The following is a 26644-nucleotide window of genomic DNA, read 5'->3' as shown; positions in this document are numbered from 1 at the left end:
TACATATAGCAATGACAGGGCGACGTGCGGAAAATCGATTTGCACTGGACTTTCACTTCGGCTTCTTAACTTGATTCAGCCAAGCCAGATGCTATAAGGGTTGAACACGGAGAAAGCACACACATCAGAAACGGTAAAAAAAGAACATGCTTATTGGCACTGCTTAAAACGCGGATCTCTCCCCTATCCTTTTAAATAATTGACTTAGAATGCAACGAAAGGCCAATGGACGTGGGACCCTTGCCGTTGAAAGCAGACTTTTCCAAAATGCTAATAGGCCGGGACAACGTTGAGATCATCAAGCAAGGGATCCTATGTAAGCAGACAGCCAAGCGGGTTTTCAAAAAATGGCGGGAAAAATATTTCGTTCTCAGCCGATACACGCTCATGTGCTTTCAGTCAGAGGAGGATTTCACCGGAAGAAACAAGACGCCGAAATTCGAAATCCCCCTGTCGACGATTGAAACAACGCAGATATGTCACAAGGGAAAGGGGAAACATTTGCTGATACTCCTGGAGGATGGGCGAAAAGTGTTTTTGCGGGCGTCGCCCAAAGAAATCACGGAATGGACGGAGAAATTACTCAATGCGACTCGCCTCTGCAAAAGCAGGTATGTTATGGGAGCTATATTGAAAAGCGGGGAGTAGGCAAATTAATAGTGCAAGCCTTGCTCTAGACCGAGATCTAAACCTGATTGATATAATTTGATTCATGTATGTCAATGTAAATGTCGCAAAACATCTCTATTTCTGGCACAAGGTTGGGCAGAAGTCCAAGAGCAAAATTTGTTGTTTTTTTTCCTTAGCCTGCTTGTCGGTTGTTTCATTTCAATTGACAACAACAGTGAATAGCTATATACACAACGTTAAGAGAGTCGACATGACCAAAAAAGTAAAGAACGGAGAACTCTGGAAACGGAATAAAACCCCTTCTTTCTGACAGTTTCATCTGTTTGACTTTGGCGTCCTATAAGAGTAACAACTCGCTTGACCTTATTGGTGGAAATTCTGGGTAACATAATGTTTTTGGCTCGTCTTTGTATAGATCAAATGTCGCAGTCTTGATCTCTTGCCAGGAAAGAGTGCCAAACCCGGCAGGGTTATTCTAACCTCTTCCGTATTTTGTTATAGGGACAGTCATATGAATACGAAGTAGTTTATTACGTGTGTGTCATTTGGGTTTTTTTTAAAGTTAAAACAACCATAGATAAGCGCGATCACGAGAATAGATACCCATATTTCCTTTTAGTCTCTGCAAAATGAATGATTTCTTAAGTTAAACTTAACGAGGGAAATGAGAAAATAACAAGCTGGTGTATTAATTGTAAAATGAAAAGCGACAATACACTATACATCACAAGGTAGATAGCTAAAGCATCAGCTTAAACACCAAATTTAGTTGACCACACTGCTAGAGGAGACTCATCAATTTTAACACCAAATTAAAAATAGGTGTATATGATATTTCATCCTGCCTCTATTAAAACATATAAATTACTTCTCTGTTATTTTATCACCTGACGCGTTTCTGCACACAGGGTGGAGAAACATTTCTTGAATATTTTGCTGCTTTGTTAATTGGTTTTAGGCAGTGATCTATTCCCAACGTCACTCAGAAACTAAATAAGATATGACAATGCTTATTTCCGCGTGATTTTAACGGATAAGAAAAAAACTAACGTTCCGTACCCCCTTCATCAATTTATAATCAATCACAGCTGTGGTGCCAACACTAGGGAGGTAATCCGTATACATAAAGAGAAAACATATGTCGCGACATAAGTCCCCTGTCTTCAGATTTATTGGGCCAATGCATTGCACATTAAAGACAATATGTGAAGTAACTTAATCAAAATGTTGCATGCAGCATATGCATAATGACGTCCTTTTCATAATCGGGCCTTTTTCGTTTATTTATTTACCTTTTATTTAATGTCTTCTGAGAAGAGAAACGGAGGGAAGCATAATTGTTAAGGCACCGTCACGCCGATAATTATATCTTAACGACACAGCTGTGCTGGCATGTTTTTGAGTATGACAACAAAATAGCATGGTTATTATATAAAAAAAGAGACAACCAAAAGGTGCATTTAGAACAGCGGACTAACAGATCCGCGGATCAAATATGGCTATCCACTAAAAGGCTTGCCTCTTAATTCTTGATTAGACACTAATTTAATTAGGGCGGGTCCAGAGATATTTTCTGACAGTCTTCCAATTATCTTTGTTGCTCCATCCTACATTTCTGACCGTCTACCGACAGAAAACATTAGATACCTGTCAATGTAAACTTGAAAATCTGACCGTCTTCTGGAAGACCCAGAAGACGGCCTAAATCCGCCCCTGTAATTAGATTCCGCAACAAGCATGCAAGTGGTTCGGCCATATTTGATCCGAAGATCTGTTATTTCGCTGTTCTGAATGCCCTGAAAGGGAGCAACAAGGTTGGTCACGACTAATATATCAAAGGTATACTATCAGAGTTTGGGAAAAGTCCTAATTCATATGTTCTATTTCTACATATTCCGCAAAGATACTAATTTTTCCCCATTCGGACTTCATCGTGTGTGATACTTTAAACGAATTCTGAAAATTTATAGCTGTCAGATGCTACGAGCTTCAGTTTCAAAGGGCATAACGTTATAATTGGGTAATTGGCTCAGTGTCTTTGGGTTGTTGACGCAGATGTTGAAGCCATAAACAAAGGACCCAACTTTCACATCGAATCGGTCTTTGCAGCTAGATGACATAAGCTGCATTCACTGCAGCGGACTAACTAGTCCTTGGAGCAAATATGGCGACCCACTGAAAAGTTTCTCGCATAATCCCCTAATAAACACTGAATAGTATTAGTCCGCTGTTGCGAATACGGCTTAAGGAAGTTGACTTCTTTTGTTTACTGAAGATCTTGCTCTCCAACATTCTTTTCCCCACTGGAGGGCAAGCTCTTCAGTTCACATAACAAGTTAATATACAGTCATCTAGCTGCAAAAGGCCTATTGTAGTTTTGCTGTATCGCACACGTTTGATTGGTCCTTACATGCCATTACATATCCACTACGAGCTTCAACTCCCTTTCACAAGCCCTAATGTGCAAATCAATCTAAATCAATTTTACTGGCGTGTCCAGCGCGGCAACTATCTTACGTAATAGGCCCATTTACGTTTACGTTTGTAAAAGTCATATTTTAAGTTGCTAATCTCTGGCCACAGGATGAGCCAGTAGTCTGTTACAAAGATGTTGAAAGTGTTATTCTGTTTTGTATTTTAGGTGGGGCACTGATATCAGAGGGCATGAAGTTGCCAATCTCTGGCTGTATTCCCAGAGCTTTTAGATCGATCTATCCCCGCGGGGAGTCTCACTAGATTACTGTCAGATAATCCGGCTTAAATGTCCGTCCCGCCTACTACAAGCTGTAAGGGGGTAATTAACTTTCGTGTCCGCCCGGCTGACAGCTATTTAGCGTGAACCCCCAGGGAGTTAGGTCGATCTAAAGTAGTCTCTGGAAATGGGGTCTCTCTAACTGGTGCGGTGCAGGAAACTGTATGACTAATTGCGAAATGGCATTAGTTATGCATAATAATAATAATAATAATAATAATAATAATAATAATAATGATAATAATAATTATAATGAATAAATAAATAAATAAATAAATATATAAACAATGAGGGTAAATCATAAAAAAGTTAATGCGTTGAACCTCAAAATGCCTTAAGTACTGCTGAACGTAAATCTGTGCCAAAATACTTTTAAAGACTTGTAAAGATATATCGTATCTTCGTAATGAGTATGCCCTCGCTGCCAAAACGTTAATTGTGAAAAGAGATCATCTGTTGGCAAGATTTAATGACCATGTTGCAGCAATTTCAAATGTAATTGTGATAATTGCCTAATGTCGACAGTTGGTGCTTGCATATATAATTTGTATATATGCCAAAGGGTGAGTTAATGACTTCGAACGTAATTTGAAATGTGTTTGGACTAGTGCACTTACACTAGATTATTATTTTAATACGTAGAGGTATGATCGATACATGTCAGACTATAGTAAAATCTAAAACTAGCATAATTATAATTAAAGGCATAGGTCGCATATAAGACCATACATTACAAAGCTAACATTAGAAAATAGCTACAGATTAATAGAATTTAAAAACTGTGTCCATGAAAGTCCTACCATTATCACGATATAAAGAACAAAAAGTCAGTATCCATGAATCTGTTTTCTGCTTCTAAATTTCAAAAGTGTTTTTATTGTAACACACATACGCCCATCCTCATTTCCAGAGTGCCTCAAAAAATGATAAGTCATATGAAAAATCATATAACTTCCAGCAAGTTAAATTTCAACGTATTTAAACACGTACCACAAGGGTAATTACCCTAACTCAAGGTTTCTGCACTGGAAAGGTCAGTTAAAGAAAGCGCTGTTACATGTTCGACCAGTTGTCGCTAGTAAAATAAATTGGGTTTTCATTCGGCGCCTTTTTTGGCACTCACTAATAATATTCACACCTGTTCTTTTTTCTGCATCTGTTTGCTTAATTTCCACCAACACTGACATTTCTTAAATTATGTATTTCCGTTTTGTCTTATGTGTAGCACCTTTCGCGATTTTTTTGGCAGGCAATCAAAACATCAAAGTCAAATTATGAAGGCCTTTGTTCGTTTTTTTCTCTTAGGCTTTGGAAGATATTTTCAATGTCTTTCCAACCTGGAAATTTTCGTATCAGTCATGTATATACATGTCTATTTTGTTTAATAAAAAGTTCATACTGTTAAATTAAAAGATTAATTTAATGATATTCTCTCCCTCCTCCTTCTCGCTCTCTCTCTCTCTCTCTCTCTCTCTCTCTCTCTCTCTCTCTCTCTTTTACGTACACACACACAGACACACACACACACACACACACACCTTTTAAGTCAATAAGAATCATACGAGATAGTCAAAAGTCTGTCGATTTAACGTAAAATGACGCAAATTTTTGCAGAATTTGGAGGCAATGTGGGGGTCAGAAATAATGATGGACTCACTAGTGCCTCGCGGCAATGAAACAAAGCTCTCAGATTTTATTTATGGATATTTATATTGTTTTTAGTCTACAGAATAACTCTTTTTCACAAGTAGGCCTATGTATTGATCACCATGCACGTTTTCGTGTTCCTTGTGTATTGCTTTCTGAGAAAGTCTTCCTATGATTCCTGGCGGTTGGAGTTTCACCCTTATTGCATAAGCTACACTCCATCTCATACGAATTCTCACACGTGTTCTAGTCTTGTATGACGTCACGCAGCGCCGTGAAAGTCATACGTCACGAGGCGTATGACTTTCACATGATGTGTTAGAAAGCAACTAGAAGTAATATCACTTTCACACTACAGTCAATGAATTATGTATTAATTGAGTTAGAAAGATTTAACAAATCACGCTATGGATCTCACTGCTGACATTTTCATAAAATGTCATTCGTGTAATTGAGACATGAAATTACCCATTGCGTGACTGCATGATAATTAACAAATGCCCTTGACCGCTGCCTCAGGTGTAGATTGGCGACTTAGCTAGGTCACAGTAAAAGTACGAAGTCAAAAACTTTCAGGTAACTTCAAAATTTCATAAACCTATAAGGTAAGATTAAAGCTTCGGTTATCATTCAACATAATACCGATGAACAGACATACAGTATACCATGCTGTAAAATATTTTGATTTATGTTAAGCAACCCAATATTAACAAGATCATTGCTCATATAGGACGTGGGACGACAATTGCTTTCACTGTTAAAACCAAAAGCGTAATAGACAAGCTACTGGAATGAAATACTCCATGCACCCGTTTCACTAAAATTCTCAAAAACTTAAGGTGGCTGAATTCATCTAGTTGGCATACCAAAGCCAACTAAGCTACACCGAAACGGTGGCCATGATATTTTGGACTGTTTTTCGATATTGCTTCAATATGCTTTCGCCAATGCAGCAAACATCCAAATTTAACAAACTGGTATCACAAGCCTTTTACATCAAATCGGTCTTTTAAGACAGCTAATCGCAATTAAACCTGCCTCTTTTGTTTCAGATTTAACTTGCAGAAAGAGATCAAAAGAGCGTCCTTTAAACGCCACGTGGAGGATAACCTACGCGACAAGTTTCGTCTCAACAAGGCCAGCCAATTCGACCTTGACCTCAATCTAGAGGAAGTGCCAACCGTGACCTTTCTGCGGCGCATCTCGAAGAGCGACAGGAGCAAGACCTTCAGCGACCCAAATTTATCCTACATCAAAAACCCGCTTATCGACGATTACATCAAACCGCCATCCAATGGTCTGGGTTCCGCGAAGTACAACAGTTGCCATGACGTCAGGGCACTGAATTTGTCGATGCCAGCGAGTAACGCCAGGCAGCACCAGTCTCTCGTAAATCTCTCACCGCGTCGGCTACACAATGCGGCACCGATGTACTCCTCGTGCCATGGTTTGAATGACGCTGTGACGTCATATTCGTCCTTGCCTTCACCAGGACGTTCGGGTTCCGTGCATGGGTCGGGACAGACCGCATGCCCGACAAGTCCACGTCCTCCCAGGAAGTCGCCGCGGCAATCGCCGAACACCCAAAGAACCAGCAATGGCAGTGTCCACAAGTCCGAATTAGCGGCTTTCATCCAGAAACGGAAAATCCATTTGGAAACCACATCACCCAATCCAGGACAACGCTCTCCTACTCTTCTGAAACCGCCTGTATCTGACCCGAGGTCTCCGTGGCAACCAACGAAAACACCCGAAGTTAACCGATCAACAGAATTAACCCGCTCATCTCATGCCGTCAACGAAAATTCGCCAAGGAACAGTCCGCAGAGTAATCGACACCAGTTTGCGTCCACGCTCGCTTCAGAACTATCCAAGATACTCGAAGAAGACGCATGCGCAAATGTCGGAAGCCAATCCAAAATGAACCTCAATAATAACATGCTGATAAAGCAAACGCTGCATCCAAAACGCGCCAAAAACACCAGGTTTACCGAATATCAGGATCGAGAATCATACTGCGCGGCCAGCTCGCATGGCTACTCTAGCGGACGTTCGGACGACGGTGGCTTCACAACTGATTCAGAATGCAGCGGTTTTATTCGTGCCCCACGGTACAGCACCTTTAACGAATTCATACAAAACCGGAATCAAAGAAACGCCTTTCTCAGCAGCGGTGGTGGCAGAAGTCAGCTACAGCGCTCCACCAGTGCCGATGATCTTCTTAACACTAGGGAGGCGTATTCTGAGTCCATGGGATCCCCTCAGATCATGGTCACTAGCCCAGGGCGCTCCTCTAAGACAAAATCACCGAACCCAAACCGTTTGGAAGCTCAGTTGCAGAGGCGTCTGTCTCAAGCTCTCCTTGCCCGGCAGCCAGAAACAGCGTTCCTGAACAACGAATGCGATATCGAAGGCTATCAGACAGACTCCAATGGCTACGTGAGACCGAAGACACCAAACCGATCACCGGCTCTGACCCCACAAAAATCTCCCTTACGAACCCCGAACACATCGCCCTTACCGACCCCGGTTCGCTCTCCCCAGCGCTCTCCGCAGCGATCCCCGAACAGTCGGCTAGAGTCTCAGTTCAGGAGAAGTTTTATAGCCATAAAGAATAACAACAGCCCAAGATCAGATCAACGTAACACGTACCAGCGTGCACCGAGTGTGACGTCACTCTCCACTGACGATACGGACCATTCTCTAAGCCCATTACCTCGGGTGCGCCGCAACAGCCGCCGTACGTCTTCATCAAAGGAGAACTTGCCAAGAAGAAGAGCTGATAACCAGCTGATACGAACACCGTCACCTAACGATGGGTCATCGAACCGACACCCTCAACGCGATAAGTACATGCAAAACCAGACCGCTCGTCCTCCTTTTCTCATCACAACTCTGCCTGGCAAGACATCTCGAGGACGGGAAATCCACTCGGACTCTGAATTCACCCCTCTTCGTGTTGACGTCCGCAGCCATACGCTAGATAGCTCACGTAAACAGCGGCGTGACGTCACGGACTGGCGTCACGTGTATCAGGCCGGTCTCGAGATGATGAGTCCACGATCTCACCGCGCTGCAATTTCTAATGGAAGTCCAAGGAGGTTGGGGAGAAAGGAGGAAGTCGAGTTACTCAGCTTCCATGACAACGGAACGCTGGCCCACTCCCCTCGCACCAACAGGCTGCTGGTAAAATGTGTGGAGGATTTGTCAGGTAGGCTAAGAACATGTGATTTGTCAGGTAGGAACACGGTTTTTGTCAGTTAAGGACGCGTGATTTGTTAGGTAAGAGCACGTAATGTCAACAGGAGATGTGAAACTGATTAAATTTTGGCGTAAACCCCTGTTCAAAGTTGAGATTTTTGTAAAATTTGTAGGTGTCCTGTCTTTATTTCCCTTTTCTTCCTTCTTGTATATCTAGTTCTTACTTTATTTTTTCTTTCTTTCTGTTTTCCTCTCTTTCTTTTCTTTTTCGTTTCTTTCGTGCTTTTTCATAGCTAGATTTGAATTTGTAGTATTATTATACATATATCCCGTTCAGACAAGCAGTAACATACGAACAAACAGATGCCTTATTTATCATGCAGAACACGTGCTCACTGGAAATTGATAATCTGGGATTGAACATCGCGTAAACATTTAAAATATGCGCCCAAAGCTGAAATAAGTCTGAAGATACAACACACGACAATATGTCACTTACATGTATAATCGAATATGTGGAACTTTAACTGTTGATTTGTTTAAGTACAACGAATGGCGTTCAAGTTGAAGGTCATTGCACAGATTGACTTAAGTGCCAGACATTACATTTTTTATTCATCTTCGATCAAGGACAGATTCTTACATCTAATACGGCAAAATAAAATTGTAACGGCAATGAAATTCTGGTTATTTGAAAACGTCCCTATGTCAAAGATCTTAATTGTCAAGATTTTCAAAACTTTTTCAGTTTAAATTGCAAGATTACATCACATATTGCCAAACTTTCAGTTCTATGTTCAAATTAACTGAATTTGGAATATAGTTCCTAAATAAAATACATGTATGTAAAATATAAATATAAATAAATAAATAATATTAAAATATAGACTTTGATAAATAAAGAAATATATAAAATGATTGAAAACACTTCATTTCTCATCTCCATTTCAGACTCTTGTTCTGCTGTGGGCAGTGACATTGGCGTTAAACTGCGCAGGACAGGGAGTCAACAGCGCATGCGCGGTAGCAAGAAGAATATCGACAGATGGCTCTGAAGGATCTAGATTAGCAAACGACACCGTTTCTGGATTTAATATGACGTCACATCTCCTTGTTTGAATCTTTAAGACAGCAGAGGGGCAGGGCACAAAAATAACTTAAGTGGAAAACTGGTCCTAGTATTTTTACCCAAAATTACAGCTATTTTGACCTAAGATAAATACTAACTAATGAATCGAAATATTGCAACATTTATCGAACCGAAACGAAACATCTGCCATTGTAACTCCTTGTGAAACAGATTCAGTAGCCCAAGTTGAATTGACATTTGTCGTGGGTAAAATACTTTTAAACATTTCTGTTTGTGTGCTAGGCTCAGAATCTGTATCTCGAGGAAAAGAAGAGAGTGGAAACCCCGTTTATGTCTGTAACAAGGAACAAGCTAAAAGATCGTACGTGTTTATTCTGCTGCAAACATTATGCGTTTCGTTTCAAGGTGAAGATGATAGGCCGAGTTAGTTTGAAAAATATACATATATTCTATGACATATAAGGAATGAAGCCAATCAATATATACGCCGTATAATACAAGTGTATCATTAAACTTAATTGTAATCAAAAACTATAACGCAGCTGTGATTTGGGGTACTATATAAACAAACTTCTCAATAATCAGAGTATTTTGTTAAGTTAAGAAGATGGTTAATTTTCATAAATATGTTATTATTATGGTTTTGTCAAAAAGAAGTTGTGGCATGTTTTACCAGGCCAAGTGTAATCTCTTTTAAAGCTAGAACTGTATAGCTTATGTGTTGATCACTGAAAGCGAATTTCCAGTCCAGTGTGGGATTGCGATAGCCTCACCATGGGGAGTCCATCTAATCTTTTATTGTACCGCCCACCCTTAGCGTTAAGTTGCGTGCCTTGTTCAGGGGCGTATCTCAAGGAAACGACGGCTACGATACCATTCCAATACCTAGATCGATCTAGCAGAATCGACCCATCTCCGAGGGGTTTCTCGCTAAATTGCATTCACCTTAAGCGTCTCTGATGTCTGGCACGCCTTCTGAAGCTGTTAGGGGGTAATTAACTATCGTTTAGCAGCTTCAGTAGGCGTGGAAGACATCAAAGCCACTTAAACTGAATGCAATTTAGCAAAAATCCCTCGGAGATGGGTCGATCCTGCTAGATCAATCTAACTATGGGAACGGCGCTCACGACAAGCACCTGGGCGATTTTACAAATTGAGCATTGATCTCAAACATTTGTCATCTCTTTCTTGTTAAAAAAAAAACTCCGGCGAAAAAAAAAATTATTTTCTATTATTTATGAGCTATTTTTTAGTCGAAGAGAACAAATTTTAGTGTAGAAGTTGGATAGCTTTTAAGGATCCATTTGTGAAAACGCCCCCTGAATAGTTCGTTCGGATGTTCCTTTATGGGATAATTAGACACGAAAAGGCCGAAAAAAGGGGTAAAAACTTTAAGTGCAAATAAAGTAACACACAGCGTAGGTATTCTGAAACGCCATTTGCCAAAAATAAAAGTCTCGGCTTCCTGACGAGAGAAGCACAATTCCAAATTGAAACGTCACAACTGGACAGGAAGTGCGTCATCAGTTTGTGTGAAAAATAATCTAAGATGATTAAAAAGGCTTGAAACGAAAAACTATGTAACCACTGAGGTGGAAGGAGCTCTGATAATAAAATGATTTCAAAAACCATGTAAATCACTCGCTTACGTATGAGCCTCACTATTTTCTTGTCAGTCTTTTGGAGCATACGTGTGCAGCTAAGAAACAACGCTCAATTTGAATAGACCGGAAGAGTCTTACCATTTTCTAATTTCTCATAGGGAGAATTAATGCTGTATACCATTGTCACAATTAAGGCGACGATGACTTCTTGAGTTAATGAAATTACTCCATGTTGCAACGTTATCCCCTTATTCATTCTTTCAAACTGCACATGAACGCGTTTCATATATCATTGGTCGTCTAGTTCCGATTTATCAATATTTTAATTTTAATATCATTTTCCATTTTCATGAAAAGTAGAACTTTTTGTCTTAAAACCTGACAACTTTTCTATAATCATTTTGCTTCGACTAATTTGCCCCTTTTTTTCATAAAAAGACTTCTCTTTGAGTCTTTAAGCCGATTTGATAGTTGGTGGTGATAATTTGGTCTCGTATAATATGTTGGGCTTTGCAAGCATTAAATATTCAAAAGTTGTTCAGGAAATATGTATTTTCTTTTTTCCAATCTCACACTGGTTGGCAATGAAGTGCGTAAATTTAAACTACAGAGAAACAATAATTCAAGATAAAACGCTCTAATTATCTTAAATAATCTTAGGTTTTATTTCAATTTCGCCACCATCTTTGTTTTTCACAAACTCAGTCCTAGCCACATATACTTTGGTTACATTAAAAAAAATTAAACAGGTCTTGCGACTTGGGCACTTTCTTCTGCCTCCGCCGCAAGCTACGGAATGTGCATCTTGACACCTTAACTTCTTAAAATATTTCAAACAGACGTGTCTTACCAAGCACTTATCTTGTTACACACATATTTTTGCAACAACTTGCATCTTAATTGCCAATCTTCATGTTCAAAAGATCCAAATCGCTCAAGTCACGTTTTACAAAGAATTCCAAGTATTGTCAACTACAAGCAGTTTTTGACATTGCCTTTGTTCATATTTGCGACAGCTTAAATTGCTTAACACGTTGGGTCCATAGAACAAGCCAGTCATCAAAGAACTGCCTTTAATAAAAAAAAAAAAAAAAAAAAAAAAAAAAAAAAGCTGTTAGCTCACCAGTTGCGCAAAACGTAGGCCTACATCAATTATATGTGCAACTGGCGTGGGATGTAAAAGAACTCGCAACGGCCAGCTGATGACGGCTTTATCTGCACCTTAAAATGCTGGGTGTAATTAGATAATCTTATTAACATAGGTTAATTAACAAGATTATGGCAAACAGAACGGGTCGCAAAATGACACAGCTAAAATCGAAAGAATCCATCTAGAAATCCAATGAAACAACTTGGGGGTTGAGGTGGATGGAGGCAACAAGCTTTCAACATAAAGCGATTCTAGAATCCTATTCCTAATTCTCTTGCAACAGAATCCCGCTGTGTGGTTGAGATGTTCCGATCTCGCCCCCCCCCCTCCAACCCAGCGGTTGTTCCAATAATCTTCCATTCCTCCCCCCCCCCAATACTCTTCAACCGAGGTTTAGCTTGGTCAAGGAGGCACTGACCTTTGGTCATTTACACTTGTGGTCAAATCAAATTTCACAGTCACACCCCAGTAAACATGTATCCCAGTGTGTACTTACAAACAACAGCCGGATTCAGCAGGACAAAACCGTGTTCCGTCCGCAATTACACGCGGCTAACAGATGGCATACACGCCGCCATGCCGGCAAAATAATGTTCGGTCGATCATACATATGTACACATGATACGCTGTCAAATATGATACCGTTTCATAAATCTTGTCTATTTACCAAGGAGACTGTCGTCTATTGTGTAGAAGTAACACGTGAAGAAAAAATTTCACCACCTCATATTCCAAAATGCAAATACAGCGCCTGCTTTTTATCGATGGATTTTGTATCATCCTACAGTTCTGATCTCTACCACCGAGACCATTTATATAAATAAATAAATAAATAAATAAATGAATAAATAAATAAATAAATAAAGTTGCTACTCTCCTCATCCCATTCCAAAGTTCAAATACAGAATTTCATCCCCACACTCGTTTCTTTTTTTTATAATCTGCCAATTTTAACGTCTTAGCATAAGGATTCAGTAAACTTACAGAAGGAAATTCTCTGGTTTTATAACTGAGCACGATCTTACTAAACATTTCACGCCCATTCCAATACAATCCAACTTGGTATAATCTGACCATAAAGTTGATGTAAATATATACATAGTCATATACAAATCATAAATCTAAAGAAAAAAAAACATAATTATCATCATCATTATATTATTGGGTCTCTATAAAAAATTACTGTCGAGTCTTGCATAAGTGTAATTGCCCTGTAAGACGAGTTAAGTCAGTGGCATTGACTGTGACGGAGAGCTAGGTTTTTTATGATGAAGAAGTCGTAAAACTAATTGCCTCTGTTCTCGAGATCTTTAACTTTATAAATGCGGACCAGCCAGTGTTCGGTGGTGTAAGCTTCTTCCAGGACGTCCAGCTGGAAATCTTTGTTACCAATCTCAGTGTTGCGGACTCTGTCGTAGCCGGTTGGTTTGCCTGGAAGGGAAATTACATATATTCAAATAACATTAAAATAAAATATAATTATAACTACAATTTTACTGCTGCTACTACTAATTGGTTTGCCTGGTTAATAGAAGGAACACACATATTCAAATAGCACTGAAATAAATGATACTAACAACAACAAATCTACTGTTAGTGCATTTGATAATGATAATAATAACAACAACAACAACAACAACAATAATAATAATAACAAAAAAAAAAAAACACTAACAATAACAATTGTCTTTGACTTATGTCTGTAATATGCTTATGCTTATGCTGTATGAAATATATGAAGACTTCTCTAACTCTAGATAAACTCTTGACATAAGTTCTTTTATTGAAGTTCTTTCTGCCTCTCGATTTTTTTCTTTTATTTATACTCACTGGCTTCTGTGTAGACGGATCCAAATCTGTAGTAACACATCTTGTACATAAGGCAGTTAAGGAGGATCGGAGAGCCTTCTTTATCAACGCGGAACTCTCCCTGGGGAGTGTAATAGTCCGCCTCCTTGATGTGAGCGCCTCGGTCAGTGCTGCCACCTATACGCACCATCCACAGGAACTTGTTGATGTCTGGAGAAAGAGAGGACTTGGGACTTTAATTTCAAAACTGTGAGGCAGACCAAACTGCTTGATCCCAGAGTTTGAAACAAAAAGTAGGAAGACAACAGTTGCTGCCATCGGCAAACAATAAATGGTGAGGAAAAACTTAACACTATAAGGGCAGCCTTGCTGTTGATAAGATACCATCAAAAAAGGCACAAAAATCTTTCTAGCAACAATGCAGATGAAAAGTCCGAGTTTCCTTACTGATCAGTGAATAAATTGAAGAGACACCACCAAATATTTTTCAACAATGATAATACACATGGACATGATAAGTCAATATCTGTGCGATGACAACTATATAAAATCAATAGATCACTGTGTTCTACCCACCATCAGAGGAGTAGCCTGTTAGGCCACCAAAAATAACGAGGACATAATTGACATCCAGCTCTCTCATGATCTCGTATGCCTTATCTTCCGTTGACGCCATTGCCTGGAAAATAATAATAAATATGATATTGTTTCTATTTCTTCCAAACATTTTTCAGCATTTATAATCACTACTACAACTACTAAGTAAAGGAAAGGGGGAAATAAATTTTTATTTAGTATATAGTTGACATTCATTCAGTATTTACCTGTCCCACTCTAGAGATATGTGTATTGTTCCAGGTATTATTATCCACTAATATCGTCCGGTTGGCCATCGCTGTAATCTGGTAGCCGTAATCCCACCAACTCATCACCTTAGCATCCTGGAATTAGACGAAAACACAGAAATTATTGAGGGTCACATATGGTACTCATACGGGCTCATCACCTCAGCTACAAAATTTACATATATGAACAAATGAAATAATCCCTTGAAAACTCAATTTGGTACCACCACACATGATTTATATTAAAAAGAAAAAAAAAAAAAAAGGTTTTGAGTAGAGTAAAACAAATTTCTTTCAAACTGATATAGTTTGCAACTTACATCATACATTAAAGAAAAAAAATCTATATGAATATATTTATTAAACATAATTTTTCACCAGATAATACTTCAAATGCCATCTTTAAGAAATACCCCTTCCCCCAAAAACCTACACGTTCTTACTTACCTCTGGAGTGTTGTGTCTCAGCCAATAATAAGCCTCCCTGAAGTCATCGAATATAATCCTTCCGCCATCACCAGCCCTGGCCGAGAGAACGATGGAGGGACTGGAATAGGCCTCGGAGGTGACCCAGGTACAGTGGAACACGTAACTGATTAGAAAGGCCGTCATTAAGACTACTACACCAGTGGCAATCTGAAATGGTGTGTCACATATATATCAATGCTCTCATCTAATATTATCAGTTTAGTTTATAAGCTATTCATTGTAATATATGCATCCACCTGGATGGATGAAAATGACTACATAAATGTACTTTTAAATGAGTATGCTATTAATCAATTATCAGGATGTATGGCTACTCTTATCTTACTAAAGACAATTGTTTTTTATATGATTTAGTCAGGGATGAGACTGCCATGAAGTGAAAAATGTAGAAAAAAACAGCGTGGTGCTTAGGGGGTGCCTAGGCAAATTATATTTTTGGTTTCAAAAAAAGTTGGAAATGTGCCAAGTAGTAGTAAAAATCTCATCCTTGTCATAAACATCTCATTTTGGCACTAAGTGTCAAAACTGAATTTTATTTCATTTTGAAGTAAGCAGCAGAGGGTAGACTAAGTATTCATTATCTAATACTTATAATTAAGGTCTGGTGACAGCTTTGCTTTGTCATAATTTTAGAACTTTATTTCCATGAGGAAAAAATCAATAAAAAAGGATCATAATCAAAACAGAAACCAAAGGAATAATAACAAAACAGTTCTGTACCATGCAATGTCACACTTTTGACTCAAAAACAGTCAAATGAAGTTTTATCCAAAAAAAGCCCTCAACTCTAACAAAAACTGAATATTTCATTATAATAGAACACACTATCAAAATGAAGAATTTCAAAATGTTCACCAATCCTGATGCAATCTAAAATCAATAAAATCAATCAGAAAACTCCATTAGACTGTCCCTTACCTCATTCTTGATAGGATAATTGGCGTCTCCGCCTTTCTTGGGTTTCTTGTCCTTTTTGGAGATGTCCAGGTTCTTCATGTACGTGGTGAGCGTGGAGGAGATGCCGATGCCAGCAATGATACACATGACAGGCGCTAGGACCAACATCAGACGCACCATGACACCCTAGAGAATGGTAAGGAGATTAAACATGATACAATTTTTGACATAAGATCCACCATGACATCCTGGAGAACAGAAAGGAGATTAAACATGATATAATTTATAACATAATATGCACCATGAAACCCTAGAGAACAGTGAGGAAGTTAAGCATGAAAATGTGCCTTACACCAGATAAAAAAAAAAAAAAAAAAAAAAAAATATATATATATATATATGCATGAAAATCGCCATTAATCTCTGTGAAATGTCAAGATATATGGGTTTAACATGAAAATCATTCTAAAACCAGCTATGCCAAAGACCATCAGGAAAAGTGTCAAGTCCCTTTGAAAAACAATTAAGATACTGAAATAAAGACATAAAAAGTTAACTTAAAAAGAATCACAACCAAGATGGAAACACAAAAGATAGACACCAATTTATTTTTCACCAAAATAGAAACATGATCAACATACTACATAGACAATTAATCTTTCTCAGTAATGCAATAGTGATAAAACTCAAAAATAACACTGCATACATCTACAAATACTGCTAAAAATACCTTATGTCAACCAATCAGATGTCATATAAATACTCACCGCAAAGTAGATGCTGGTGACACCATACATGATAATGAAGATGTTGGCGTCTGTGAGACGGGAGAAGCAGAAGTATAATCCAGCTGAAATGATGAAAAAACGATGTCTGTCAGTAAAATGTCTATCAAAACTGTGCCACACTTTTTCTCAAATGCAAGTTGGTCTCAGTTGAGCATACAAAATGTTATATTATAGAAATTATATATCAATACATGAAATTTAGCAGTTTCTATTTCATTCATTATGTAAGGGGCTCAAAAATTAATTAAATTCAAATTAGGTTGAAACTGAATTATGAATCACATTTCTGGAAACAATTCTTAACATGTTGCAAAGAAAGTGAGAAAAAGTCCTGGAAAATGAATTAAATTGATCATCAACCTACTAAGAATGGAATTTATTTTCTCTCACCTGGGAACATAAACACCAGCATCTGCAGGTCAAAATAGAAAGAGCTCCACGTAGTCGGCTGATGCTCAGAGACAGAGGCGATGATTGGAATGTTATTCTTGGCGTACGAGGGGTCCAAGAGAGAGTAAAAACGCCCCGTCCAGGGAGAGATCTTCCCGGTGGCAGTCAGAACAGCGCCAACTCCAGTCGCTACGGTGCCAAAGAGGAGAACGGCGCTCTTGAAGAGGATGTTGAATTGCTCTCGGCTGAGCTTGGAGCGAACGTAGTCGATGAAGGCGTGAATCTGGCACAGGCCAAACACTCCAAAGGCCTGAATAAAGTAATAATTATTTCATTAACAAAGCTTAACTTGGTAAAGTGGATAATATTTAGAAATAAAAAATCAATCAATAAATAAAGTTTTTGAAGTGGAAACGATTTTGACAATGGTTACCAAAAGTAATTTATTATGTTTTACATTTCAGCAAAAGTTAATTTAAGTTTTTCTCATGTAGCAAACACGGGAGCTCAATACAAATTTCAAAGTCTAAAACAATGAATATTCATAAGTCGATCTAAATATTCATAAGTTCATTTTAATATTCATAAGGCACACTCACAGCCATGTGTTCACTGGACTGTACAGGCTGGAAACCAACAAAAGAGATCTGCATGGACAAGATGGTCCCCAAGCAATAGACCTGAAATGTAAAAAGTTATACTAAATATAACATTATCTACCTTAAATATAAAATATTCAAATATTCTTGTAAATCACAAAAAAAAAAAAAAAAAAAAAAAAAAAAAAAAAAAAAAAAAAGCTAGATTGCTAGTAACTGAGGATATTGCTCCTGTTTAATAAATTTAATATAGTAAGTAAGTAAACTTGGGAATAACTGAATTTTAGGTAAAAGTGATATTTACTGTACTTTCTTTTATTGGTCTGGACAACTGGAAATTTATGCTGGCTTGAAGCAGACATTAATTGTGGTGTATAATTTTTTAAGACCATGGACCTAAGTTCTTTTACAGCAAAACTGGGCCCACGATTTTTAATGGCCAATCACAAAGAAAACTCTTATATGATTAAAGAAACTTTGCAATTGTTTTATCAAATTTCATATTCTGCTGTCTAACATCAAATGGCTGTAAAACAAAAAGATTTGTCCTACAGTAAGGTGTAATACTTACTGAGGAGTAGGCCACGTATACTCTGTGTGAGAACCTAGTAGGTAATACTTACTGAGGAGTAGGCCACATATACTCTGTGTGAGAACCTAGTAGGTAATACTTACTGAAGAGTAGGCCACATATACTCTGTGTGAGAACCTAGTAGGTAATACTTACTGAAGAGTAGGCTACATATACTCTGTGTGAAAACCTAGTAGGTAATACTTACTGAAGAGTAGGCCACATATACTCTGTGAGAGAACCTGCCAGTAGCCATCAAAGCCAGCACATGAAGTGGTATCAAGTTGATCAAGAATACATAGCCTCCCCATGAGGAAACCTAGGGGAAATAAATATAGCAATAAACAAATATAAAGTCTTTTATAAAGTAATGAGATTGACAAAGTAGCACAACATTTAAGCAGTCAGACTAAAACTTTTCTGTAAGCTCTCGTTTAAAATGGCAGAGGTGCAGTGTTATTTTGGAATGTCACAATGTAAAAAAAAAAAAAAAAAAAGTTAAGACCAGTTTTCATGCTAAAAGAATCTGAAAAATGGTCTCAAAATTTTTAATGATCTTCAACCACAATTTTTACTGCTAAAAACATCACACCCACCATGTAAAAGTAGGCCAGAGCACAGAGAGCCGACCAGAAGACGGAGCCAGTTTTCACAGACTTGATCCACAGCAAATAGGTCAACAGCATACAGAAGATAGCGATACCCTCGTTATCGTAGGAGCCAGCGACAGAACGTGAAATGTAGCCTGGGACTATGGAGATCATGGCTGCTGCTACAAGACCTGCACCTGCATCCTGCAAGATAAGCATATAATCCAGAATGTACATTATTTTCATAATGTATAGAGAGCATGTATAGAAGTATAAAATGAAGTGACTTAAATGATTATTTAAATTGCTCAGATCTAGTGTAATTTTATGTTCTCTTTTGCTTATTTTCATCAGCCTGCCAATCACCTAAAAAAAGAATTAGAATACGTAATTCTTGATATTTCAATGAAGCAGTGATCATGGGCAATAAAAAGAACAAAGAAAGAAAGAAAGAAAGAAAAAGAAAGAACTAACTTACTAACTAACAAACTAACTAAATAAATAAAACAAAATAAACAAAACAAATAAATAAATAAATAAATTAACGAATAAATGAATATCTGACCTTGAGCTCCTTGGTCAGTTGGTAGGTGACCAGTGTGGTAAAACTGGAGAACAATGGTGCCAGGAACACACAGATCTCACGGATGTGGATGGTGAAGTTGAAGAAACGCAGGAAATGATAAATTGCTGCAGATGTCACCATCAATCCTGAAATATGAATAAAATAAATTTGTAATAAATGTTCAATGAAATAGAAGTACCACAGCTGATCCAGGTCTTTACGAAGGGGGAAGGTTATAAATATAAATATATTGCCTTTTTTCTCTAGGCAAATATAAAATAGTAGAAAATGCAAACAGACCCAAGACACTTGTCATTAATACAATTTACCTGTTTAATCCTTCCAACAATAATTCTTCCCACACCAATCACAATTAGTTCAAAGGGCTTAGTTAAACAAACGGGGATAAAAACAGGAAAAAGAATCTATAAATTCTTGTGAAACACAACTATGTTGGCTATAATTTAATACTGCTAAATGCAAAACTGACTTAAATATCAAGAAACAGGGGTGTGGCCACAATGCAGTTTACCTGGGTAAATAGTCCCACCAATAATTCTCCCCAGTGGATACCAGGCCCTGTCATCAAACCAGTTGTGGAAAGAGTAGAACCCTTCCTCCGTCAGATACCGCGTGGTGCGGTAGTTGAAGTAGGGATCAAATTCGTGAATGACGCTCTCAAATCGTAGAACAGAGAAGAGGCGAGTAGAGAATGCTGCAAAATAAAATAATAGGTTTCAAGTTTTATCAGGAAAAAAAGTCATGAATGCTATTACTGGCCAAAGACATTTTCAAAATTTTATTTCTGTTACTCATTCCTCAATCGTTTACTCTTTTATTTATCTTATTACTATTTTTGCAGAAAGCTTCAGGCATCTCAAACAATGAATGATTCCAGCATTATTTCATCAAACTGTGTTACTTTATGAATTCGGAGATATCAGTTAAAATTTTATTTGTTTAAAAAAAAAATAATAATAACAGAGGGGGATAACATACATAACACACATCCCAGGGTCAGGACCATTATCTTTAACAGTGTATCCTGTTTCTCCGGCGACATACGCATTAGCCATAGTGGGGCGTTGGACTTCATGCTGAACAGTTATATACAACCTGAAAATATGAAAGGCAAGACTCTGTATTATTCAAACAGGCTCCTTGTAAGTGAATATGAAGGAAATATAATTTTTCACCTTTTCCCCCCTCTTTCTTCAAACAATTCTAACGCCCGTTTCTTCAAGTTTGCTCCCGCTGTATTTTAAATAACTACTTCAATTTATTATGATGCATAATTTTGAGTCCAGACCGACGCTTTTTTATTTAAAAATCCATTGCTTTAATGTCTAACTTACTAAGACTTCTAAGCACTTACTACTCTAGCAATTCACCGGCGTACGTGGCCATGTACAGTAATCTGCAGTGACCGAACCCGCAGCCCTAAAGCCGATGGCCATTTGCGCAAAAATCAAGGTATAAATTTCAATCATATCTAAATGAAAAGCTGTGGCCTATAATATTTATAAAAATTCAACGTTGCCTTTATTCGAAACTGGTCCAACTTTGAGAAATCACACGATTTCCTTACCCCACTCAGGAAACACGTCCACAATATCAAGATGGAGTCAATCAAAGAGACCGGTTGAGACAAGCTCTCTGATTAGTCAAAATTCAGTTCTTCCAAAATTCGATGCGCGTTTACTCATGGTTTAAGGGCATCTTGTGAATTTGTGAGCAAGTTTTATTCACGAAATCATGTTACTTTTCCAGATCTGACAACAAAAATGAATGACAGTCTCATCTTTAAAACCTAATTTCAGACAACACCAGCCCGGAGCATGCAACGTGGACGATTAAGGCGAATAGTACAAGGCTTTTGATTAGTCACAATAAATAGGTCGAGGGAGGTCAATGGCAATTTGACCTCGCGGGTGCGTTGGAATAGCGCCCATTGATTATATATGGAGTACACAGCGCTGTGTACTTGTTGCTAGGGGGGTGAAATTTTAGATATCCAGAGCTTGTGGCAGCTGCCGAAAAGGAGGCATTGAAGGTAAAAACAACATTTTCACAAATATGTGTTTACTGCCGGATAATTTGTCTAGAAATTTCTGTTTTTGATATTATATCTTGATGAAGCACTGCAGACTTGAACTTTGTTGAAGTTTTGCCACAGGCTCAGCTGGAGTCATTGTGTGAGTGTAGACCCCCAGGCTTAGGCCAAGACCTAGGTCAAATTCTGAAACAGAGCGGATATACCCTGATATTTTATGCAGATAAATATTATTTTATGTCAGTTTTAATAAATTATATCCATTTAATGAATTATATCCATCAACAAGTGTGGAATTATATGAGAAATATTTATGAGGGATTCATTTACAAATTGTGTTTTGCAAACTAGATAAGCATTATTTCAGTTTAAATAGACATTGCTTCAATTGTAAGCAAGCACAACGTAACCGTGTTGTAATTACTACAAAAAATATTGTGTTATCACTTTTATTTACCTTTCGTACGTCATTTATTTATTTTTTTTTTTTACCACAATAGATATTAAGAATATCAGTGTTACTGAATGGTTTTGGTGTTATTTATTACGATAAAACAAAGGGGGAAAAAAATTCCAGTAAAGTGAGCCATGTTAGATTTCTATGGAAGTTTGTACTTTTGACATCCAAATGTTATTTTCAACAAAAACTATAGGCTTTGTTCCCAATGCCTGACATAAATAAATAAATAAATATATAAATAAATAAATAAATAAATGAATAAATAGGTTGATAGATAGATAGATAGATAGATAAAGAAAAATAAACTTAGATTAAGATTTAAGCTAAAAAGACACAGTTAGAGAAAAATTTAACCTAGCAAATACAATAAAATGCACAATAAAAAATGATGTGTGTTCTTTCAGATGTAGTCAGCCAGGCATTGCCAGCATGTTTGCTATCTGGGCCAATCGTCTAGTCGTGGCCATCGAGAATGAAGATGGCGCTGCAGTGGAGAGAATATTTGATGGCAATTCGTACCAGCTGAAAAAGATATGCGAAACGCCAACAATATGTGGCCTGACACCTCTGCATGCGGTGGTCCACAGTGGAAACATGAAGATGGCTCAGAAGGTATACCAGTTTCTAAATTTGGCAGAGATATACTGCATATAAATATCCTATTTGTATGAATTCTGGGTATGAATATTTTTGTATGTGTGTCTTGATCTAAAATTCAGTTTCTATATTGCATGCATTTTTGAGTTGATTGTAGAACATGGACTTAAAGAACTCTTAATCAATATTATAATTATTATTGTTATTATTATTATTATTATAATCTTAAAATTTTAAAATTTTTATTGTTATTATTGTGTTTATCTTACACTTTTTTATTTTCAATATTAGATCTTAAGTAGCGGAGCAGATGTGAACCTCCCTCTGGAGCAAACCCCAAAGTCGAGCACGTTCTTCAACGCCAAGGCTGCCACCTGGTGTAATCTTGGCACCACTCCCCTGCACGTAGCTGGATTTAACGGCCATTCCCACATCGTCCAACTCTTGCTCAACAACAGTGCCAAAGTAAACCAATCAGATGCTGAAGAACGAATTCCGCTGCACCTAGCTGCATATAATGGAGACGCAGACACTTCAAGCCTATTGGTCAAAAGCGGAAGCGAGGTTAATACAAAAGATAAGGCGAAACGACTTCCACTCCATTACTCTGCATACAAGGGCAACAGAGATGTCACAAAGACGTTACTGGAGTCCGGATCCAATGTCAACCTGAAAGACCAAGATGGCTGCTCATCCCTCGTCATGGCAACCAAAGGTCAGCATCCTGAGGTGATGGAGGTCCTGATGCAACATGGCGCAGCTATTACAATGGCGGATTATGTTGGTTGGACTTCCTTGCACTGGGCTGCATTCTATGGTGAGTTGAGGCATATGTTTAGCTTGCATTTTTTATTATATTATATTATATTATATTATATTATATTATATTATATTATATTATATTGGTAATCAATAAGATTGGTCATGGCTCATTTAGTGATATTTTAGTGATAGTAGTCACTTTCTTTGAAACAAAAATAACAGTGAAACAGCTTCATGTATGTTTCCCTCTTGTCACAAGAGCATCATCAGGCCAAATGCCTACAGGTTATTATGATGAGCAAACTAATGTTACTGTAAATGTGTTTTCTACCTATGAGGCATGAGGCTTTGACCCCTCCCAAAGGAACTTGGGTACTCGGTACTCTTATGCTCTAAATACACACATTTTTATGTATAACTTGTGTTAACTTTTCTTATTTCACAGGCAACATTAGTGCAATGAAACTCCTCACAGCTCATAAGGTAACCTTGAACAACCGAGACCACGACGGGCGATCACCACTAATTTTAGCAGCAAGAAATCACCACCAGGAGGCAGTAGAGGTGCTGGTTAGTGCTGGGGCGGATATCCAGTGTCGCGATCACCACGGTAACACTGCCTTAATGATGGCCAGTCAACAGAAGAGTTTGGAAATGGCGCAGTGCTTGGTCGCAGCAGGTGCCAATATGGCCATCTGCAACAACCAGGGAGATAATTGCCTTCATTTGGCAATTCAGGGAGCCAACGAGGCGATGGTCCAGTTGTTTCTAAGTCAAAACCCCGATATTGTCAATATCTGCGATGGCAAGGGACAGAGTCCTCTACATTTGGTGGCAGCAGAGGGATTAGAAAACCTACTGGTTTTGCTACTAAGTCACGGAGCTGTAATCAACAAGGGAGATTGCAATGGGGATGGTCCCTTAAGCTTAGCGGTTCGTGGGGGTCATCTCAACGTCACCAAAATTCTAGTCAGTGAAGGGGCTGATGTTAATCAGGCTAACGGAAGTGGACAATGTCCACTACACCTAGCTGCTCAAAGCGGGAACTTAGAGATGGTCCAGTTTTTGCTGGACTTGGGAGCCTTGCCCAGTGTGAAGGACGGTAATCTTCGCTTGCCAGTAGATTGTGCAGTCACTGAAGATGTTCAGATATTTCTAAGGGAAGTCATGGAAAGGATGGAGAAATTAAAAGTGGAGAAAAAAGATAAGAAGAAAAAGCATCGAAGGCATAAAAGACACAAAGATAAGGAAAAGGAGCAAGGGAAAAGAGATCTGCCTATCAACAAACACACATAAAGTTATAGACTGCACCCTGTGTTAGAGAAATGATTTACGATTTACTTTTTTTTTAAGGATCATACTTACACCAGAGAGAATAAAAAATGTGTTTCACCAAAATCAGGGTTGAACATTAAGATCTGAATGCTCAATTAGCAAACAATGTTTTGTAGCAAAAAAAGATAAGTGTAAAAGAATAAATAAATTGAAGATAGAAGATCTGAGGTTGTTGCAGCTACTCATTTTGGCAGCGTAACTAATTTTGTTGAATTTTACAGCTTGAGATAGTGGACTTTGACATCTAGACGAGTAAAATAATTATTTTCCACATTTTAATATTTTTATAAGATTCAAAGTTTAAATTTCATGACGGATGTTTATTTGTGTAAGTTGGCTCATCATCACTGCTGCCATTGAAATGTTATAAAATCAAAATTTATAGTACTTGCCTTTTTATTAGTTTTTGGTTTGTTGTTTCTAAATGCATTGTTGATATATCATATTTAAGTATAAATTGTTTTTGTTCGTTTGTCACAAAGTGATCGGTTATTCCAATTCATCTGATTCATCCAGTTTTCATGTTTGCATCTTTTTTTTTCATTTTTAAAAACAAGTATTTTATCTAGCCATATTAGATAATTTCCCAGAATCTTTTTGCTTTTCTTTTACTGTATTTTGTAGGTTTATTGTGTAAAGGAAACTGAGTTGTATTATGCCCCGGCTAGTTAGAAAGTAAGGATATATATATAGAACTTCACTTCTCTGAAAAAGAATGTAGTATTCTAAAATAACGGTGAATAAGTCCTAGAGTCCATGTTTATGTCATATATCAATCATAACTATTTAATGCACAGTTTTTAAATTGAAAAGTTCGTCATATTCCAAAGACTTTAAGTAGATGTTAGTGTATAAAATTATTGTGTTTTACAGATCATTTTCAGTCATTTGTGATGATTTCAGTTTCAAATTAATCATTAATCATCATGTATTGAATATTATGTTGCAGTACTTTAATATTTACTTTTATTGAAAAAAAAATGCAACAAGTTTTTGTTAAGTGGCTTAATTTTGGTTTAGTTTTCTGTTAAATATTTTTGCCACAACCCATAGCTGCATTGAAATTTGTCTGGGAGAGCTGTTAAAGCAGTAGTGCAGCACCAATATCATATACAAATCATATATTCTCTCAACCCCTTAATATGTTACTATGCATTTAACATTTCAAGCATGTGCTTTTTGAAATATAATATTTATTCAACGATGTTAAGTTTATTTGAACAACATATACCTTTAGTGGTAAATTTCTTAAATAGAACTATTTATAAGGATGATTAAGTTTGAATTTAAGATAAGAAATAAAGCTTACTGCTGTAAAATAAATGCGTCTTAAAGCCCCTTTATCATTGAAGATTTTGCCATTTGAAACAGGTGTAAGTGTTGTTATTTTAACTCGTACGCTCTATTAAGTCTGTTATATCTGTTCAAAGGCTACTAAATGTTCACCGTGTATGGACATAGTAAGCATAAATGCCCCTTGTTTACCTTTTTCACAGCTGAAGTACAGGTGGAAACATTTTGAAATTTTTAAGTTTACTAAAATTAATATAATTTTTAAATATAAATAAAAAAAAATAATTAAATGAAAAAAATTAATAAAAGTACACAGATTAAGTTTCCTTTTGCACTGTTGATCATTTAACCATGCAGTTAAATGGGCGGATCCAGGATTATTTGAGGGAGGAGGGGGGAGGGTTGGAACAACAGGCCTCAGATGCAAAGTCGGCCATTGCCCCCTTGGCGTGGGGTTCGGGGCCTACTCAAGGCCCCCCCCCCAATTTTTTTGTTTTGGAGAACAAACAGTGCCCTTTGGTATGGTT

The 26644-nt window shown here is 37.6% G+C and overlaps 3 protein-coding genes across 6 annotated transcripts; 2 read left to right on the top strand and 1 right to left on the bottom strand.

Annotated features, from left to right (window-relative positions):
- Positions 1 to 267: 267 nt before the first annotated feature.
- LOC147760270 (uncharacterized) lies at positions 268 to 10951 on the top strand. Its single transcript, XM_086994139.1, has 3 exons — positions 268 to 611; positions 6082 to 8240; positions 9182 to 10951. The coding sequence occupies exons 1-3, from the start codon at positions 268 to 270 to the stop codon at positions 9283 to 9285; spliced, it is 2607 nt and encodes an 868-aa protein (XP_086850265.1). The 3' UTR covers positions 9286 to 10951.
- Positions 10952 to 11565: 614 nt separating this feature from the next.
- Positions 11566 to 21378, bottom strand: LOC106181481 (dolichyl-diphosphooligosaccharide--protein glycosyltransferase subunit STT3A). Of its 4 annotated transcripts, none has more exons than XM_087019328.1 (16): positions 21206 to 21378; positions 20617 to 20733; positions 20150 to 20332; positions 19618 to 19763; positions 19059 to 19256; positions 18705 to 18781; positions 18515 to 18548; positions 17892 to 17972; positions 17293 to 17602; positions 16882 to 16964; positions 16136 to 16300; positions 15176 to 15364; positions 14708 to 14824; positions 14460 to 14562; positions 13905 to 14093; positions 11566 to 13505 (listed from the first exon to the last, which is right to left on the bottom strand). In XM_087019328.1, the coding sequence occupies exons 2-16, from the start codon at positions 20711 to 20713 to the stop codon at positions 13360 to 13362; spliced, it is 2118 nt and encodes a 705-aa protein (XP_086875454.1). In that variant the 5' UTR covers positions 20714 to 20733; positions 21206 to 21378; the 3' UTR covers positions 11566 to 13359. The 4 variants fall into 4 exon arrangements, with proteins under 4 accessions (XP_086875454.1, XP_086875456.1, XP_086875453.1 ...); XM_087019330.1 differs by lacking the exon at positions 18515 to 18548 and adding an exon at positions 18567 to 18600 and having other exon boundaries at positions 20617 to 20729; positions 21204 to 21352; XM_087019327.1 differs by having other exon boundaries at positions 20617 to 20729; positions 21204 to 21352.
- A 137-nt stretch (positions 21379 to 21515) lies between these two features.
- Positions 21516 to 26161, top strand: LOC106181482 (uncharacterized). The gene is made up of 4 exons (XM_087019331.1): positions 21516 to 21670; positions 22535 to 22742; positions 23019 to 23544; positions 23935 to 26161. Exons 2-4 carry the CDS (start codon positions 22560 to 22562, stop codon positions 24783 to 24785), a joined length of 1560 nt encoding a protein of 519 aa, XP_086875457.1. The 5' UTR covers positions 21516 to 21670; positions 22535 to 22559; the 3' UTR covers positions 24786 to 26161.
- Positions 26162 to 26644: the final 483 nt, after the last annotated feature.

The sequence above is a fragment of the Lingula anatina genome, chromosome 8, assembly GCF_051362555.1.
Source record: "Lingula anatina isolate TDL-2025a chromosome 8, LinAna3.0, whole genome shotgun sequence".
Classification (NCBI taxonomy): Eukaryota; Metazoa; Brachiopoda; class Lingulata; order Lingulida; family Lingulidae; genus Lingula; species Lingula anatina.
The sequence above is the reverse complement of the archived record's forward strand: the minus strand, read 5'-3'. Positions and strand labels throughout refer to the sequence as shown.

Bases quoted from the DNA above. Each gene is read 5' to 3' on its own strand.
- LOC147760270 (XM_086994139.1), top strand. From the start codon at position 268: ATGCTAATAGGCCGGGACAACGTTGAGATCATCAAGCAAGGGATCCTA. The intron at 612-6,081 runs GTATGTTATGGG...CTTTTGTTTCAG, and splicing joins ACTCGCCTCTGCAAAAGCAG to ATTTAACTTGCAGAAAGAGA. The intron at 8,241-9,181 runs GTAGGCTAAGAA...TCTCCATTTCAG, and splicing joins ATGTGTGGAGGATTTGTCAG to ACTCTTGTTCTGCTGTGGGC.
- LOC106181481 (XM_087019328.1), bottom strand. From the start codon at position 20,713: ATGAAGTCCAACGCCCCACTATGGCTAATGCGTATGTCGCCGGAGAAA. The intron at 18,782-19,058 runs GTGGGTGTGATG...TATTTCCCCTAG, and splicing joins CTCTGGCCTACTTTTACATG to GTTTCCTCATGGGGAGGCTA. The intron at 14,563-14,707 runs GTAAATACTGAA...ATTATTTTCCAG, and splicing joins ATATCTCTAGAGTGGGACAG to GCAATGGCGTCAACGGAAGA.
- LOC106181482 (XM_087019331.1), top strand. From the start codon at position 22,560: ATGTTTGCTATCTGGGCCAATCGTCTAGTCGTGGCCATCGAGAATGAA. The intron at 22,743-23,018 runs GTATACCAGTTT...TTTCAATATTAG, and splicing joins ACATGAAGATGGCTCAGAAG to ATCTTAAGTAGCGGAGCAGA. The intron at 23,545-23,934 runs GTGAGTTGAGGC...CTTATTTCACAG, and splicing joins GCACTGGGCTGCATTCTATG to GCAACATTAGTGCAATGAAA.